At 43.4% G+C, this 19,219-nt stretch overlaps 1 protein-coding gene across 4 annotated transcripts in view; it reads left to right on the top strand.

Annotated features, from left to right (window-relative positions):
• The first annotated feature begins 6,614 nt into the window (after nt 1-6,614).
• LOC100554718 (H-2 class I histocompatibility antigen, Q9 alpha chain) overlaps nt 6,615-19,219 on the top strand; it is a 35,170-nt gene continuing 22,565 nt past the window's right edge. For 3 of the 4 annotated variants that reach the window (XR_010002464.1, XM_062969446.1, XM_062969445.1), the window contains exons 1-2: nt 6,615-6,814; nt 6,963-7,238. Coding sequence is in view for 3 of the 4 variants with exons in the window: in XM_062969446.1 (XP_062825516.1) it covers nt 6,742-6,814; nt 6,963-7,238 (349 nt within the window). In the remaining variant the exon portion in view is untranslated. The remainder of the gene's footprint in view (nt 6,815-6,962; nt 7,239-19,219) is intronic. The other variant, XM_062969444.1, reaches the window with a different exon arrangement.

The following is a 19,219-nucleotide window of genomic DNA, read 5'->3' as shown; positions in this document are numbered from 1 at the left end:
ACTCCAGCTCCTGCCAACCTAGCAGTTCGAAAACATGCCAATGTGAGTAAATCAATAGGTACCGCTCCGGCGGGAAGGTAACGGCACTCCATGCAGTCATGCCAGTGGCCACATGACTTTGGAGGTGTCTACGGACAACGCCGGCTCTTCGGCTTAGAAATGGAGATGAGCACCAACCCCCAGAGTCAGACATGACTGGACTTAATGTCAGGGGAAAACCTTTACCTTTACCTGTGTGTGTGTATCTGGATGTGTACAATTTGTCTTGAGAAAAAGAGATAACTCAAACCTTTCCTGTCCAAGGAAGTGATCTAGATGTCCTTTGTTTCCGTTTCAGGAAATGACCAAGGATACAGCAGCTCTGGGGCAGGTAAGTGTTAAGTGATTCCCACCTCCAGGAGTACAAACAATTGCCAGTGAAGAAGAGAGAGATTCCCCTCCCAGGTCAGTGCTACTGTTTGATCCCCACGTTTCCGCAGTCACTTATTTCCCAACCTTGTGCCAACTTTCAGGTGAGTGAAGGTGAAGCCCTCCCTTGCCTCTCTGGCCTCTCCCAGTGTCCCATTGAGAGCAATGGCCCAGTCCTGGAGACTGAAAGGCACAGCCTGGTTCCCAACGAATGCCTGGGCTCTGGAATTCCAGCCACAGAAACTACTGTGTATGGCTGAGGCCAACCAGTGAAGACACAACCCATTGCAGAGCTTGGCCAACTCCCCTCAAAGAACATGGACCTTCTTTGGTTCAGTCCCTAGACACTGGTCTGTTCCCTCCTTGAAATGTGCTGAAGGGGAGGCTCACTCCGTTTTCCTTCTGTCTCTTCCAGGGACTGCTGGGCCCATCTAGCAACCTCATAGCAGGTAAATGGCAGTAGGAGGGGACAGGATCAAACGTCATGGGTAGGGAATCCAAGATCCATCTCTTAGTTGGGGGCAAATTCCCCCTTCTAGTTTCATACAGAAATTGGCAAAGGAGGAGTTCAGAGGGAGAAGGAGGGTGCTTTGTTACAGGTTAGAGTTGCATTTGTGATATAAATACACCTCCACTAACAGAGAATAGGGATGGGGTTGTACAATAGAAAAAAAATAGAATCATAGAATTGGAAGAGGCCACAAAGGTAACCCCTTAGTTTAAACCCTACAAAGAAGGAGACTCCTCCATGCTCCCAGGCAGCACTTTCTACTCCTGAATGACTCTTATGGTCAAGACGTTCTTCCTAACATTCAGGTGGAGTTTCATTTTCCTGCAATTTGAATCAACTGCTCTGTGTCCTAGTCTTTGGAGCATCAGAGAACAAGCTTGCCCTCTCCTTAATGGACATCCTTTCAAACGCTTAAACATGGCTCTCCTGTCTCTTTCTGACTTATTTTCTTCAAGCAAAACATACCCCTTACTTGACAATTATGAATATGTCAAATGTAAGGACCAGGACAGAGAAGCCTTGCTGAAGTTAAGAAAAGCACTCCAAACCTTCAGGAGATCCTTTTTCCAAAATGGATCCAGAAAATAAGTTTTTCTTTTCCTTGCTTTCCTTTTTGATCTGATTTCCTTATTTTCCTTTCCTCAGCGTGAGTGACAGGTCTGCCATGGAGAAAAAGAGAGGAAGAGTTGCATCCCTCTCAGCACTTGAGGATCTCTCCACTGATCTTCACTGCCTTGTCACCTTTCCAACTGCTTTCATTGCAGGGAGCTGGAATTCAGACTTTTTCTGCAGGAATATTGCATTTTGGGATGCATTTTGCACCTGAAAGGATGAGCTTAGGCTGTTCATCTAATTTTTAAGAAGTAGTCATTGATACTATGTTTAAACTAAACTGATCTGCTCTCCATAAGAGGAAAGTAATATCTCTGGCATAAACTGCCTGAGTGAGTGACGTACAAGTGAATGTGTGTCTCTTTGTCTGGATGGAGTTTGGGGGCTATTCCCACCCCTTTGAACCTGTCCAGCCTTGAGGGGCCACTTTTTTCTTTTTTTTTCCGTGTCAGGAGCAACTTGAGTCGCTTCTGGAGTGAGAGAATTGGCTGTCTGCAAGGACGTTGCCCAGCGGACGCCTGGATGTTTTGATGTTTTTACCATCCTTGTGGGAGGCTTCTCTCATGTTCCCGCATGAAGCTGCTGCCCTTGCTTGCCCTTCTCTGAGTCCCTGGCCAGGAAACCTCCCCATCCGCAGCCTCCCTGCTCCAGGCTTCCTTCCTAAAAGGTGGAGAGAAGAGGGAGGATGTGCTTCTACACACAGTTAAGAAGCTTACTTCAAAGTATGTCTCTGTTGGGGGAAAGGAAAGTAAAAAAAGACTATAAAGAGATCTCTTGGTTAAACTTTTTTTGAAGACAGAAGAAAGGCCAGAGAGGACTGTGTGCTGTTTCCAAGGAAAAACATAGAAATATTGAAAGTAACTTTTCCCATTCTCTGCTTTGCTGGACGACAGGCACACATCTTCACTCCTTGTTTACCAAACAAATGGGACCTGGGGGGAAATTTTGAAAAGAGTGCCCAATTCCTCCATTCTGGAGGGATACAAATACTGTTCATTTAATGATGGATTGTTTGTATAATGTTACATTAAGGTAAACAGAGTCACGAGCTCTGAATGTACAAGAATTCACAGGAATAATAAAGTGAAAATGTTTCTGTATCTTTGTGTCTGTCACTGGTTTTGTATAGGGAAGAAAAGTGGGTGTTTGGAGGTTTTTGGGGTGGGGGGTGGGACCGGGGAGTAAGAAGATGTGACCCAACCTGGCTGGCAAGGGGTCCACATGTGTGTTCCAAAAGGTGGGATTTGTGAAATGTCTGCCCTTAGAGGCTGAGAAGGTAAACTGGGAAAAGGATTTTTCTGATAAATTGATGAGGAAGAAGCAACTGATATCAATAACAATGTGAGGAGAGAGGGACAGTATGCAAGGAATTGTTATCCCAATCTAAACAGAGTCCCTTCCATCCATCACAGTGTGATGTGCCTGGGCATGTTGTGCTTTGCATTTTCTTCCAGAAATACATGGGACGCTGATAATGAAAGAATGATTAAATGGAGAGGAGAGAGCCAAGCCAGGCAACCACCCAGGGACTGACCCAAGGCTCAGAGAGAGTTTCCTGAATTCCTCCAGTGTTGCTGCTCTGAATGTTTTGTGTCCTGCGTCCCAGCCAAGATGCAAGAACATGGCTTCCAGTGGTGGACTTTGGCTCCATCTCTTGCTGGCCTGAGGGTGAGACAGGCTGAGAGCAACTCCACAGGGAGCCACAGGGAGATCAAGTCTTCCATGAGGACTTCCTTCCCCTTATGAAAACCACAATTTTTGAGGGCCTTCTACGTAAAGGTGGCATTTCTGGAACTCAACGACACAGTGGAACTCCTTGCCACTTGAGGGCTTCCTGACAGTTTCCCCCTCTGGCTGATCATGGCAAACTGAGAAGGACTTCTGTTAAAAAGTGATTTAGTCAATGACCGTGATGGCACCACATGACTCCCAAAAATACGAGACGCGTTCCAGATTCCTCTCCTCTAATACCCCTTTTCCTTTCCTCCAATCCAATTCTACCATTCTGACAACATATTCAGTAATCCCTTTTGTGTGTGGTCACCTGCAAGGTGATGCTGTATCTGTTCTTACCACCAAAAATGCTGGGATTGAACAGAATAATGTTAAAGTAGCACAGAAACTTCTGAAGTATATAGTTCCTTTATTCATAAAAGCTTTGATACAGATATATACTTGAAGACACACACCAAGAGCAGTTTCCAAAATATTCCAAGTGCTTCATTTGTCTGTCGACATGCCTTCATTTTCTCCTTGGGTGTATCTCCAGTCTGAGAGGCGGCACCAGATGAGTCCCTGCCTGCTTTCCTCCTGGCCTCTTCTCTTGCTCCTCAGAGGGAAGTGGCTGGGCTGTGGCTGGAGGTGGACAGGCTCCGGCTTGAGGCCAGGCTGGGATTTAAAGGCTTTAAAGGGCTGGACCTGGACCCTGGGGACGCTCCTTTTCTGGGAACTCAGGCCAGAGGGAAGAAACGCCTGTTCTTAGTCCTGACACTAGAGGGCGCCAGAACCACACTGTCTCAGCCGCCTTTTCTGCCAAGAGATGTATTGCTTTCAAGAGAAATCAAAGTGGTGAAAGAGCTGGAAAGGAGGTTTCATGGGGAATGACTAGGGAGATGGAGAGATTGATGATCTAGGACAGGGGTCCCCAAACTAAGGCCCGGGGGCCGGATGCGGCCCTCCGAGGTCATTTACCTGGCCCCCGCCCTCAGTTTTATAATATAATATATTGTATATACATATAATATTGATAATAATATTATAATGTAATACAATATAACACTAATAATATTACCATATAATAATATTAATTATATATTCTATATTACATATAATATTACTAATAATATTACAGTATAGTGGTATAGTTCAATATAGTAATATATAACGCTAATATTGTGCTATGCTAATAATATAATATATTGTATGTACATATAATTTGTAAGCCACTCTGAGTCCCCTTTGGGGTGAGAAGGGTGTGATACAAATGTAGTAAATAAATGCAGTAAATAAATAATAAATAAATTTTAGATTTAGGCTTACCCAAAGTCTGAAATGACTTGAAGGCACACAACAACAACAACAACAGCAACAATCCCAATTAACTTGACTATCTCATTGACCAGAAGCAGGAGCACACTTCCCATTGAAATCCTGATAAATGTATGTTGGTTAAAATTGTTTTTATTTTTAAATATTGCATTGTTCTTTCATTGTTGTTGTTGTTGTTTTAGCACTACAAATAAGACATGTGCAGTGTGCATAAGAATTTGTTTGTATTTTTTTTCCAAATTATAATCTGGCCCCTCAACAGTCTGAAGGATTGTGGACCAGCCCTTGGCTTAAAAAGTTTGAGGACCCCTGATCTAGGAGAAGTGCCTTCATCCCTATTTCCAACAATCTCAAAGGGTGCCAGGGAAAAAGAGGGTGAAGGAAGTTTGACTTTGGCTGTTCTGGAGCCTGGAATCCAAACCAGTACAGTTGAATGGGTTTCCTTAGAGCAGAGCTTTCCAAACTGTGTGTCGGGATGTGTGCCACAGTGTCGCCTGGGTGTGTTCCATGACAAATGTCCCCCCCTCCCTTCCTCCCCCACAAACAAAGGCTGGTGCTGTCCCAAGGGTCGGTACTGTTACCACTTCTATCATTTGCAGTTTGTTGATTGAGTTGCAGTAAAGTGGATACATTCTAATTAAGAAAATAAAATCTGTTGACCGTGATGTTTGTGATGAACCCCATGGAGTGGCCATTGAGGAAAGTACCAAGAATCAACTGTAGGACATAAGAAGTGCTCAGGAAAAAATTCCAAACCTTGCTTATACAGTAAACATATAGTATATATTATATTATTATACTATATATACACTATGAGTAGGACATTTTTATAAGTGGTTGGTTAAACTTCCGGTTTTCCAGTAAAACTTAATTAATTGTGTTGTGAAAGGATGCATGTCTAATAAGCACAGGTTTGGTTTTTCCATCTGTGCGAGTTCTTTAAACAAAGGTTGGGTGGGTCTTTTTCAGGTATGTTTCCTATGCGTTTTCCTGCAGGGCAGAAGGGGGTGGACTAGATGGCCCCTGGGAGCCCCTTCCAGCTCTCAGGTTCTCCTTATTTAGGAGGGCAAAGGGCTGTTGCTGGTTCATTCAGCTTGCCACTGCATGCCGCTTTGTGCTTCTGCTTTATTCATTGGCTCATTCTCTTCCAAACATGGAATAAAATGCCCGGACTCCTGTTGAACTGGATGGGGAGCCTTGCTATGATTTCCCCTCCACCCCTTTCCCAGCTCAGATGATCTTCTCATCCCAAATTATCTGGCAGTGTAGACTCATATAATCCATTTCAAAGCTGATACTCTGGGATAAGATGCTGGGATACAGGGCAGAGTAGATCCAGCCTCTGTCCCTTTTCCCAGCTATCTGTAGCCTCCTTTCTTGTCCTGTTGCCAAAAGCAACTTGGCTGCTCTGCCCATGGTGGCATCTCTATGGCATTGAGGTCAGTGATTCCCAACCTGTGGGTCCCCAGGTGTTTTGGCCTACCAGAAATCCCAGCCAGGTTACCATCTCTTAGGGTTTCTGGGAGTTGAAGGCCAAAACACCTGGGGACCCACAGGATGAGAACCACTGAGTTAGATACTTGCTCACAGCATCCCAGGAAGGCCCTTCTCCCTCACAGGCCGGGAGACAGCAGGAGACCAGGACTCCTGAGGCTTTTCTGGAGGTGTGACAGAGAGGCTCCTGGCCAGTGTGGGGGGGGGGGGGGTCTTGTTGCCATGGAAACCCCCCCGCAGAGGGAGGCGGGCTGGGATTGCCATTGCGCTGCTTTCATACGACTCAGGGGATTCCTGGATCCCTCAAAGTCTTCCGGAAAGGCTTCTATTTTGCGAGAATTCCCGGTGCGCCACACGCCCCTCCCCCAGCCTCCCTTCGGAGGGGATTCCCGAAAGCGCTCCGGGATCCACTCACTTTCTCTTTCCCTTTCCAGCCAGTTCGCCGCTTGCGGCCGGGCTTCTGCCCAGCACCCGGTGACGACACGCGATTTCCATTTCCCTATTGGCGGACGACTCCCCTCTCGGCCAATCCTGGGCCTCCTTCTCGGTCTCCTCCCTGGCAGTGCGCGGCTGGGCAGCGAAGAGAGAGGAGCGTTCGTTCCTCGCTCCGGAGTTTGGCTGGAAGGAGAGAAAGAGAGAGAAGAGAGAGGGGGTCGTCGGGGGCGGAGATGGGCCTGTCCCGAAAAGAGCCTTTCCTCCTCCTTCTTGGGGTGTCCGCCCTCCTGCTGGGGGGATCCGCCGGTGAGTAGCAGATTGGGGTCTCCCTCTGCTTCTTCTTGAAACAGTCTTCCTCATCCATGCCCCTGTTGCCCCTGTTCTTGTCTTCTTAGGGCGCAAAAGGCGTCCTCTTGAGCGTTGGAATCATGCTCCCTCTTCTCTCCCTTCGCAGGCTCCTCCTCCCACTCCCTGCGCTATTTCTACACTTCTGTCTCTGAGCCCGGGGAGAAGGTGCCCCAGTTCTTCTCGGTGGGCTACGTGGACGACCAGCAGTTCGTCTCCTATGACGCCAAAGCCAAGAGGCGCGTCCCCGCAGTGCCCTGGATAAGGAAGGTGGACAAGGAGGACCCTCAGTACTGGGAGCGGAACAGCCAGGTTGCGTGGAATCGGGAGCAGAACTTCCGAGTGGACCTGGGCACCCTGTTGGGCTACTACAACCAGAGCGGAGGTGAGCCAAAGGGAGGGAGGGAGGGAGGGAGGGGCACCTGCTCTCTCCATCCCAAATCATTCTTCCTCCCAGAAACAGGGAGTGGAAAACAGAGGCTGAGGAGATACAGAAAACCTTTGCATTCAGACAGGTTTCTTCAAAATATATATTCATTGGACATTTCCCTTTTTTTTTACACACACACGTGCAAGGGGAAAGGTGTAAAAGTCGGGAAAGGAAGAAAAGGGGAAAGTTTTGGAGTGATTGTTAGTAAATGAAATCTTTACCAATATCTGATATTTCGCAGGGGGAGGGGGTGGGAAGGGGAAGAGGAAAGGCAACGTACACAGTTGTGATTATAACATCTAATGTTTCCTTTCCATGACACTTATTTCCATTACTTAAAGTACTAAATGTTCATTATATTCTCTGTAGCAAAGAGAGGGGTGCCCCCAGTAGCACAGCGAGTTAAACCACTGAGCTGCTGAACTTGCTGACCAAAAGGTCACTAGTTTGAATCCGGGAAGTGGGGTGAGCTCCCATTGTTAGCCCCAGCTTCTGCCAACCTAGCAATTGTGAATACATCCTGCTATGGCGGGAAAGTAAGGGCATTCCATGCCTTGGAGGTGTTTACAACCAACACCGGCTCTTCAACTTAGAAATGGAGAGGAGCACCAACCCATAGAGTCGGACACGACTGGACTTAATGTTAAAGGGAAAAACCTTTTACCTTTTTACCTAGCAAAGAGTAGAATGATATTATCAGTTAGTTTCAGATCTTCCTCTCAGTTATTCCTATCAGATTGTTTTTTTTCCCCAATCTTTATCTAAGGCTTTTAAAGAAGATTTTAAAGATCATGTCAGGGGCTGCAGTGGTTTAAAAAATGTTTTGATGGATTTAATCTGAATAGTTTTTTAAACTAATGACTTTTAATACTTTTAAAATATTAGTATATTTTGATTTGTATTGTAATGCTTTTAATGTTAGCCATTTAGAGTCTCCTTGTGGAGAGAAACAGCGGGACATAAATAAATAAGAGTAGAAAGGCAAGTGAGGTGGGTGCAACAATATCAGGCAGGCTTTCCTCGCTGGCTCCATCCTGGAAGAGCAGCACTGGGTTGCCTCCCCTTCTCCTCCTCAGCAAGGAAACCTCTAGAAAGGTCTTCCAAGGAGTTGAGAGACTTAAAGGCCTCAACTTCCACCGAGGAGGCAGGTGATGGTCCCACCGCTGCCTCCGCCCTCGGCGAACAGGGAAGGCCTACTGAGGCCTAGGTATTCTCATGAGGTCTCGCGAGAAAAGCTAGGTGTCAGATAGGCCTTCCGCGCTCGCCAAGGAGGGAGGCAGCGGGGACCATCACCTCCCTCCTCGGCGAACGCAGAAGGCCTTCGCTTGGGAGAGAGGTAATGGTTCTCCCCGCCTCCACCACCGCCAGAGGTATTTATTTATTTATTTATTTATTTACAGCATTTATATTCCGCCCCTCTCACCCCGAAGGGGACTCAGGGCAGATCACATTACTCATATAGGCAAACATTCAATGCCTTTAACATACAACAAAGAACAAACACAGGCTCCGAGCGGGCCTCGAACTCATGACCTCCTGGTCAGAGTGATTCATTGCAGCTGCTCTCCAGCCTGTGCCACAGCCTAGGGCCGCCCCTGCTTCCTGCTAAAAATAGAGTAGTTGGGGTGATGGGGGCACTGAGCCCTGTATTTAAAGCACACACAGTAAAGTTTAGGAATAATGTTTAAAATGTTGTAAGGAAAGATACATCAGTGGTTCCAGTTAAGGACTGTTCTAGATACTAAGATTTCAAGGCAAAGATTTGAGACATCAGCGGTAATGTCAGTATTATTTCCTTTTCCCCAATATTGGGGCTCAAAAGTAACTTCAAGTTTAAAAGAACAATACAGTTAGACACAAAAAGTGAATATAAAATGGAATCAAAGTATTCTAGTATTAGGAGGGGCGGAGCCACGTCTCGATGAACAGCAGCTAAATTCGCCGGCTCCAGTGGGAGGAAATTATAATGAATTAAAACTCCAAATTACCAAAGGATCACAGTGAGTAATTGACATCTCCAGATGAACTGAGAAAAGCAGAATAAAGGAGCATTAATGAACTGATAAAAAAGTGAGAGTTAAAAGCAGTATTAGCTACTTTCACTTTCGGACTGCTCCGTTCAGATCGCTCCTGGCAAGCTAATAGCAGAATGATTAATGTCAACTAGAAGAGATAAAGATAATAAATCCAAATTAACTGGCAAAACAGTTACAGAATACTTTTTAAGAGCCAGAGCAAAACCTTCAGACCGAAGCTTAGACAGATTGTCGGCACAGAGGGCTTCTGAGAGAAAAAGACAAAGTGAAAGGGAGGAAGGAGAAGGGCTAATGATGGCGGCGAAGCCTCATGACAAGGGAGAAAGAAAAGAACTGGGGGAAAAGCAGGGAGCGATTCCCAAACAACCTGAGGAGGCCCGAGAATTAACAAACCTAGAACTCTCTGCACAATTCAACACACGAATAGAAGAATTAAAAAACATGATTGTGGAAAGCACACTGCAGATTACATCAAGTATTAAGAATCTGGAGTTACAAGTTGCTGAGCAGGCTGAGAAAACTACTTCTTTGGAAAGAAAGACTGATTCTCTGGGATCAAAGGTAGAGACAGTTCAGCAGCAGATGGCGGCCAACACTAAAGATCTGCATCAGCTGCAAATTGTGTCTCATAGACACGATTTAAACTTTATCTCAATGGCAGACAGAGACCGCCGAGTGAATGTCAGGATCCGGAACTTTTCAGAAATTCGTGGTGAAACTTTCAAACTTCTAAGAGAAGCAGTTATAAAATGGATTCAGGAAATAACGAAAGAGGAATGGCAGTAGTCTCAGTTTGACCGTATCCATCGTGTTGGACCCTGGAAAACAACTTCTAATCCCAGGGATATTATAATAAGATTCTCAAGCTACTATTACAAAGATCAATTTATGCAAGCTATCAGAAACCAACCTACTTCACAAATAATCAAAGAAAGTAAAATTCAAATTTTTCAGGACTTATGTCCAGAGACTGTGAGCTGGAGAAGGACTATGCTCCCATGTACCACAATTCTCCGCGATAAGGGCATACCATATAAATGGGGGTACCCTATTTACCTGAAATTTAGATACGTGGGGAAAAGCTACAACAAAACATCAGTGCAACAAGGACTGGAATTACTTGAGACATTATTTGAAGAACTGCAATGCCCCCCTGATGGAAAGTTGAGAAACGCAGAAGAAAGAGATGCAGGAGGCGCAGAAGGAAAGGACAGAGAAAAGAAGAAAGAAACTCCAGATAAAGAGAAACAAAAGGACAAAGCAAAGAAGCAATGAAAAGAAGAAGAAAAGAAGACAAGAAAATAAGTACTGTATGGGCTGTGATCCTAATTAATAATCTTAAAGAAATAGTAATAACATCAAGCAATATAAAGGGATAATTGGATTAGCTGGGTAGATAAATAGTAAAGTGGTGAATTAGAAATGTAATAATAATATTGAAGATATATATATATATATATATATATATATATATATATATATATATATATACAGATTTTTCACCCTTTATATTGAATAAGTAATATTTTAGAAATGATATAAATAATTTGGAGGGGAAGAAATACAAATATAATATAGAATCCTCAGGAGGTTGTGATTTGGCTGCTGGTCGGGAGGAAAATGGATCCGCCCCTCCCCCACCGAAAGGCTATGATTAAGCCATGCCCTGGACAAAAAGCCACAGGGCTCGGTGGGAGAGGGGATATTTGGGGGAAAAGGAAGGGGGAGGCCCTTTGGGGAAGGAGTGGGAAGAAAGGGGGGAGGGGGGAAGATAACACATTGGGGTGACTTTCTTTTCAGGGACCAACCAAGAAATAGAAAAATGCAAATAGATGCTGGATCGAGTTAAGCTGATATCTTGGAACTGTCGGGGTCTAGGATCATTCCATAAGAGGAGGAGGATTACCAATGAGATTCTGAAAGCCAAAGGGGACATTTTGTTTTTGCAAGAAACTCACCAGTCAAGAGAAGGTTTAAATGAACTGAAATTAAAAGGGACTATTATATATGAAAAAGCTATGGGTATTTCGAAAGCGAAAGGGGTAGCAATTATAATTAAGAATAGTAGTGGATTTAGCATGGTACAAACAAAAAAGGATGAATTGGGAAGATATGTGATGATCCAGGGGTCTATGGGAGGGGAGGATTATACTTTGGTTAATGTTTATGCACCAAATACAAAACAGAAGGAATTTTATGAACTAATTTTTAAAGAATTAGAAGAAATCAAAAAGGGATATGTAATAATAGGAGGGGACTTCAATGGAATTATGGATAGAAAACTAGATAAGTCTCACCCCACAAAAGGAGAAAAGGGGGAAAGGAATATAACAGAACTTAATAAGGTAATAACGAGGGAAGGATTGATAGATGTATGGAGAATGATAAAGGGTAATGAGAGAGGATTTACCTTCCATTCCTCAGTGCATAAAAACTACTCAAGAATAGATTACTTTTTGTTTCAAAAGACCTAATTTCTAAAACTCAAGATGCAGAAATAGAGATTATAAAAACCTCTGACCACGCACTAATTAGTATTATAATACAAATTAAAAAAATTATAGATTAGCTAAAAGATGGAGAATCAATAACAGAGTATTAGAAGATAAAAAATAACAGAAAAAATAATAAAAGAATTAAAGGAAATTTGGGAGATAAATGATAATAACCAATGTCCTGTTACAATAGTGTGGGACACAATGAAGGCAGTGGCTAGGGGACTCTTTATTAAAGAATATAATACTTATATACTTATATAAGCAACAGGAGGCAGAAGAAAAAAATTAGACATGAAAATTAAGGAACTAGAGAGGAGATATACGATAGAACAAGATAGAATGAGTTATGCAAAATTAATAGCAAAAAAGAAAACTTGAAAAAGAGGGATTGAAAAGGCACAGAGAGATTTGATTTATTTAAATAGAGAGTATTTTGAGTATAGTAATAGAAACTCTAAATTATTAGCTAACGCAACACAAACTAAGAAACAAAAAAAATTAATAACTGTAATTAAAGATAAGGATGGAAAACAATGCACAGGAATGAGGATAAAATATTAATTTTTCAGGAATTTTACCAGGATCTATATACAGCAAAGGAGGGATCTTACTTACTTTACTTACTTAGGCGATCCCTCGTCGTTCGAGGACGATGGTCTTCCAACCTTGGTATCTTGGGCGTGTGTTCTTAGGTGACTGAAGAGACCGATTCTTGACCCGCATATTCTCCCGCAGTGAGGACATCGGTTTCCAGGTGGAAGGCGGTCCCGGTCGGGGTTAGCTTGACGCTCCTTCCTCTTGGCACGTTTCTCCCTTAAGCCCTCCGTTCGTGCCTCTTCAAACTCCGCAGCACTGCTGGTCACAGCTGACCTCCAATTAGAGCGCTCAAGGGCCAGGGCTTCCCAGTTCTCAGTGTCTATGCCACAGTTTTTAAGGTTGGCTTTGAGCCCATCTTTAAATCTCTTTTCCTGCCCTCCAACATTCCGTTTCCCATTCTTGAGTTCAGAGTAGAGGAGCTGCTTTGGGAGACGGTGATCGGGCATTCGGACAACGTGGCCAGTCCAACGGAGTTGATGGCGTAAGAGCATCGCTTCAATGCTGGTGGTCTTTGCTTCCTCAAGCACGCTGACATTTGTCCGCCTGTCTTCCCAAGAGATTTGCAGGATTTTCCTGAGACAACGCTGATGGAAACGCTCCAGGAGTTTGGTGTGACGTCTGTACACAGTCCACGTTTCGCAGGCATAGAGCAGGGTTGGGAGGACAATGGCTTTATAAACAAGCACCTTGGTCTCTCTACGGATGTCCCGGTCATCAAACACTCTCTGCTTCATTCGGAAAAATGCTGCACTCGCAGAGCTCAGGCGGTGTTGTATTTCAGTGTCGATGTTGACTTTTGTGGAGAGGTGGCTACCAAGGTAGCGGAAATGGTCAACATTTTCTAATGTTGCACCGTTAAGCTGTATTCCTGGCTTTGCAGAGGGATTAGCTGGTGCCTGTTGGAAGAGCACTTTGGTTTTCTCGATGTTCAGTGAGAGGCCGAGCTTCTCGTATGCTTCTGCGAAGGTGTTTAGAGTGGCTTGTAGGTCTTCTTCTGAATGCGCACAGACTACGTTGTCATCAGCATATTGGAGTTCTATAACAGATGTTGTGGTGACCTTGGTTTTGGCTCTCAGTCTGCTGAGGTTAAATAGCTTGCCATCTGTCCGATAGATGATTTCCACTCCGGTGGGAAGCTTCCCATCAACAAGGTGAAGTATCATAGCGATGAAGATGGAAAATAAGGTGGGGGCAATAACACATCCCTGCTTGACACCTGATTCAACCTTAAATGGGTCACTTTGGGAGCCGTTGCTGTCCAAGACTGTTGCCATCATGTCATCATGGAGGAGCCGCAGGATGTTCACAAATTTGTCAGGGCACCCGATTTTTTGGAGGATGGTCCAGAGAGCGCTGCGATTCACTGTGTCGAATGCCTTTGCAAGGTCAATGAATGCCATGTACAGAGGTTGGTTTTGTTCCCTGCATTTTTCTTGGAGCTGTCGAGCAGTGAAGATCATGTCCACTGTTCCTCTGGAGGGGCGGAAGCCATTCTGGGATTCTGGGAGGGTGTCTTCTGAGACAGGGAGAAGGCGGTTTGCAAGGATTCTTGCGAGGATTTTCCCGGCGGAGGTTAGAAGGGAGATACCACGATAGTTCCCGCAGTCTGTTCTGTCCCCTTTCTTGAAAAGGGTGATGATGGTGGCATCCTTGAAGTCTGCTGGGATTTTCTCGGTCATCCACACCTTTTCAATGAGCTGGTGGAGTTGTTGCATCAGCTCAGGTCCACCCTCTTTGAAGATTTCAGCGGGAATCCCATCAGGTCCGCTAGCTTTGTTGTTTTTTTGTTGGCTGATGGCATTGCTGACTTCTTCCAAACTAGGCAGTGCTGCAAGCTCATCCCTGGTTTGTTGTTGCGGGATTTGTGAGAGGGTCTCTTCGGCCACATTGGAGCTGCGATTCAGCAGGTTCTGGTAGTGCTCTTTCCAACGTAGTGCAATTGATGTTTTGTCCTTCAGAATTTTGGTTCCATCTGATGAGCGTAGGGGCTGTATGCCATGGTTTCTTGGTCCATAAATGATCTTTGTGGCTTTGAAAAATCCCTGAGCGTCATGGGTATCTGCAAGGTGTTGGATTTCTTCAGCCTTCTTTGTCCACCAGATGTTCTTGAGTTCTCTGGTCCTTCTTTGGACCTCAGCTTTTGCACTGGCATAGATCTTTTTCTTGGCAGCACAGTTGGTGTCTCTCTGCCATGTTTGGAAGGCTTTCCTTTTGTTATCAATCAGCTGTTGGATCTCTTTGTCGTTATCATCAAACCAGTCTTGATGTTTCTTAGTTAGGTATCCAATGCTTTCTTCGCAGGCTGTGATGATGGAGGTCTTCAGTTTGTTCCAATGTTCCTCAACATTTTCGGGGTGTTCTGTGGGTAGATGATCTTTGAGTGTTGTTTGGAGAAGGGCTCGTTTGGAGGGCTCCTGAAGGGCTTGGGTGTTCATTTTTCGCCTTGTTTTTCTTCCTTGGAGTCTGCGTTTGGGGACGATCTTGATAGCCATCGTGGATCGGATTAGCCTGTGGTCTGTCCAGCAGTCATCAGTACCTGTCATGGCTCTTGTGAGAAGCACATCGCGGCGGTCTCTGGCACGTGTGATAACATAGTCCAGGAGGTGCCAATGCTTTGACCGAGGGTGCTTCCATGATGTCTTGAGCTTGTTTTTCTGGCGGAAGAGCGTGTTGGTGATGACAAGGTTGTGCTCTCCGCATTTGGTGAGAAGCAAGATGCCATTCGAGTTGCTGTTTCCGACCCCGTCTTTTCCTATGATCCCTGGCCACAGGTCAGAGTCCCTTCCGACTCTTGCGTTAAAGTCCCCCAGGAGGATGATTTTGTCCTCCTTAGGTATCTCTGATAGGATGGTATCCAGCTGACAGTAAAATTTTTCCTTGATGTCTTCGTCAGCATCTAGAGTTGGTGCATAGGCGCATATGATGGTTGCCTGTTGGTTTTTGGCAAGGTTAATTCGGAGGGTTGAAAGTCGTTCGTTGATGCCAGTGGGTGCTTCAGTCAGGTGCTTCACCAGGTCGTTTCTGATAGCAAAGCCAACTCCGTGTATTCTTCTTCGCTCTTCTTCAGGTAGTCCCTTCCAGAAGAAGGTGTAGCCTCCCTTTTCTTCCTTCAGCTGCCCCTCTCCTGCTCTCCGGGTCTCCTGAAGGGCTGCTATGTCGATCTTGAAGCGTCCCAGCTCTCTTGCAATGAGAGCAGTCCTGCGTTCGGGGCGCTCGCTGTCAGTGTTATCTAACAATGTCCGTACGTTCCATGTTCCAAAGTTCATTTTTCTTTTTTGGCCGCAGAGTGGTGACCCCTCTGGACGCGGCAGTCCAGTCAGGGTAGGAGAGGCAGACTATGTTTAGGGCACCTTTTCTAGCCCCTTCCCCGTGTGGGGTGAGCAGAGCGGATCCTAAAAAGGGCTGCTCAGTCATGGATACAGCTGCCGGACTACTCAACTGCCTCGGTCCTTGAGGTAGAACGACTGAGTCCATATCCACCGCCCATGTGCCAGTCTGTGACTAGGGGCTTCCAGATTTCACAGTCCTGCCCCCGTCGCCACTCGCTGATCGCCATGGGACTTTTGTAGGTTTGTTTTTATTTTTGTTGGAAGACGCCTGTGCGTGATTTTTTTTTAATGTGTGGAGGTCGGTGCACGGCCGGTCAACACACAGTCTTCACAGAGTGAGGTTCCAGCAGTGGTGTGGTTAACACAACGACAGTGGCTTCTCAGTCTGTTGCAGCCTTCTTCCGCCTTCACAGCCGTTGTAACATGTACCATGTTATCCTCCGCCTGCTCCGCCGTTGAGGTCTTTGGGTCTTCGGATTGTGCTTGGTCTGGAACCTCCCCTGCGGCCACTCCTGGGAGTGCATCACTCCAGTGCCCACAGGTTCATCGGAACACGCAAGCCCCCTCACCACGGCAAGGTGACAATCCATCGAGGGGGAAAAAGTTAAAGAGTATATACATAAACATTGGAAAATAAAGATTGAAGAAACAGATAAATTAATGATGGAACAAGCAATATCAGAGAAAGAGATTGAGGAAATTATAGATAATTTAAAATCTGGAAAGACCCCAGGATTGGATGGGCTAGGACCAGAATATTACAAAAAATATAAAATATTATTGATACCTAAATTAAAAGTTTTATTTAATAGATTATTAAAGGGAGAAAAAATTCCACCATCATGGGAACAATCGTTAATCACTTTAATTCTAAAACCGAATAAAGACCCTACAGATCCAGGATCATACAGACCCATCTCGTTAATAAATCAAGATGCAAAAATATTAAGTGCCATAATGGCTAAAAGGATGAATAAATTTATATATAAATATATTAAGTAGGATCAATGTGGATTTATAGGAGGAAGGCAAATGCCAAATTTAATGGGTAGGGTATAAAATGTAATTCATAGTATTAAAAAAAAGGAATTTGGTGGCTGGAGTATTAGTTTTGGATACTTATAAGGCATTTGATAGTGTCTCTTGGCAAACAATGAAAATGATACTAGACAAATTTGGATTTGGAGAAAAATTTAGAAACTTAATTGATAAATTATATTCAAAAAATTATGCCCAAGTTATGGTGAATGATGGTTTAACAGGGAAAATAAATATAACATGAGGCACAAGGCAGGGATGTCCCCTTTCCCCAATTCTATTTGCAATTATAATGGAACTATTGGCTAATGTAATAAGAGAAGAGAGTAGTATAAAAGGAATAGGACTAAAAGAGAAATATAAAATAAATTTGTTTGCAGACGATACCCTTTTATCACTGGAACAGCCAATAAAACAATGGGAGAAAATAGAGGCTCATTTAACAGAATTTGGATTAATAACAGGCTTACAAATTAATTGGAACAAATCAGAAATGATGATATTTAGCTATCAAGAAGAAGAGATAAAAAAAATAAAACAGGAGGAGAAAATCAAAATCAAAATTAAAGAAACAATTAAATATTTAGGGATAAATATAACTAAAGAATTAAAAAAAATTGAAAATACACAATTTAACCAAATTAAGAAAGGAAATTAATAAGAAACTGGTGGAGTATAATAAACTCAAATTATGGTTTGGTAGGATATCGTTAGTCAAAATGAAGATATTACCCAAATTTTTTATTTAGAATGCTACCCGTAGAAATTTCAGATCAAGAAATAAAAAATTGGCAAAGTATGTTAAATTTATACTGTAATGGGAATAAAAAAGCTAGAATAAATAAATGCTTATGGTATAGACCACAGAAAGAAGGAGGTCTTGGACTTCCAAATCTTAAACTGTATTATCACTCCAATCAAATCTATATATATAAAAGAGTGATGGCATCAGGGCAGCGGACAAAACAACAAAACTACAGGCCCCCCAACCTCGAAATTTGACAACACAACCCATCATCCATGGCTCTAGGTTGATACAACAAAAAGAAAAGAAAAATAAAGTCCTAATTAGAGGGAGAGGAATAATTGTTTTTATCCAATTGCTGCCAGTTACAAGGCTAAGTTCCGCCCACTTGGTCTCCTAGCAACCTACTCAGCCCAGGGGACAGGAGAGACCCCTAAGGGCCATCCAGCCCAACCCTTTCTACTATGCAGCAGGACACAATCCAAGCATTCATAACACATGGACAACGTATAAATACTATACAATACTACACAGGGACATAGACCCCCTCTACCCTCACCACTTTCACAGTACACAAACAACCAAATGCATACTAAACATAAAGACAACCATACAACAGACATTCAATACCACCACTACCTCAACAATTTCTCACCAACACCACCAGACAACGCCACAGCAACGCGTGGCTGGGCACAGCTAGTAATATATAGTAGAGTGCCTAGCTAAACAAAAGAGCTTGGAGTGGCTAGAACAGGGGTCCTCAAACTTTTAAAGCAGAGGGCCGGTCCACAATCCTTCAGACTGTTGAGGGGCCGAATTATCACTTGAAAAAAAACCCGAACAAATTCCTTTGCACACTGCATATGTCTTATTTTTAGTGCAAAAACAACAACAACGAAAGAAAAATAGAACATTTAAAAATAAAAACAATTTTAACCAACTCAAACCGATCAGGATTTCAATGGGAAGTGTGGACCTGCTTCTGGCCAACAAGATAGTCAAGTTAATTAGGATTATTGTTGTGTGCCTTCAAGTCATTTCAGATTTTGGGCGAGCCTAAGTCTAAAATTTATTTATTTATTTACTACATTTATATCCTGTCCTTCTCACCCCGAATGGGACTCAGAGTGGCTTACAATTTATATCTATATACAATATATTATATTATTAGCATAGAAAAATATTAGCATTATATATTATTATATTGAATTATAACACTATACTGTAATATTATTAGTAATATTGCATGTAATATATAATAAAAATTAATATTATTATATGGTATTATTAGTAATATTACATTGTATTACATTATAATATTACTATTAATATTATATGTATATACAATATTATACTTTTAATACTGATATAAAAATATTATATTATAAAACTGAGGTCAGGGGCCAGGTAAATGACCTTGGAGGGCCGCATCCTGCCCCTGGGCCTTAGTTTGGGGACCCCTGGGCTAGAAGAAGACGATAAAAAATTAGAATTGAAACTAGAATATATTTTTTACAGGAACAATAGAGAAAAGGATAAAAAGAAATGGTATAGTAATTTAAACAACCCCTTTCTTAAAAAATATCTTGGAGATTTGGGGAAGATACAAAAAAAACTCTAATGCCAGGTATTTCTCCTATCATGCCAGTTCTAATGACAGAAAACTTCCCAGTAAATTTGAAAAAACAAC

The sequence above is a fragment of the Anolis carolinensis genome, chromosome 2, assembly GCF_035594765.1.
Source record: "Anolis carolinensis isolate JA03-04 chromosome 2, rAnoCar3.1.pri, whole genome shotgun sequence".
Classification (NCBI taxonomy): domain Eukaryota; kingdom Metazoa; phylum Chordata; class Lepidosauria; order Squamata; family Dactyloidae; genus Anolis; species Anolis carolinensis.
This window is presented reverse-complemented; position numbering and strand designations above follow the sequence as displayed.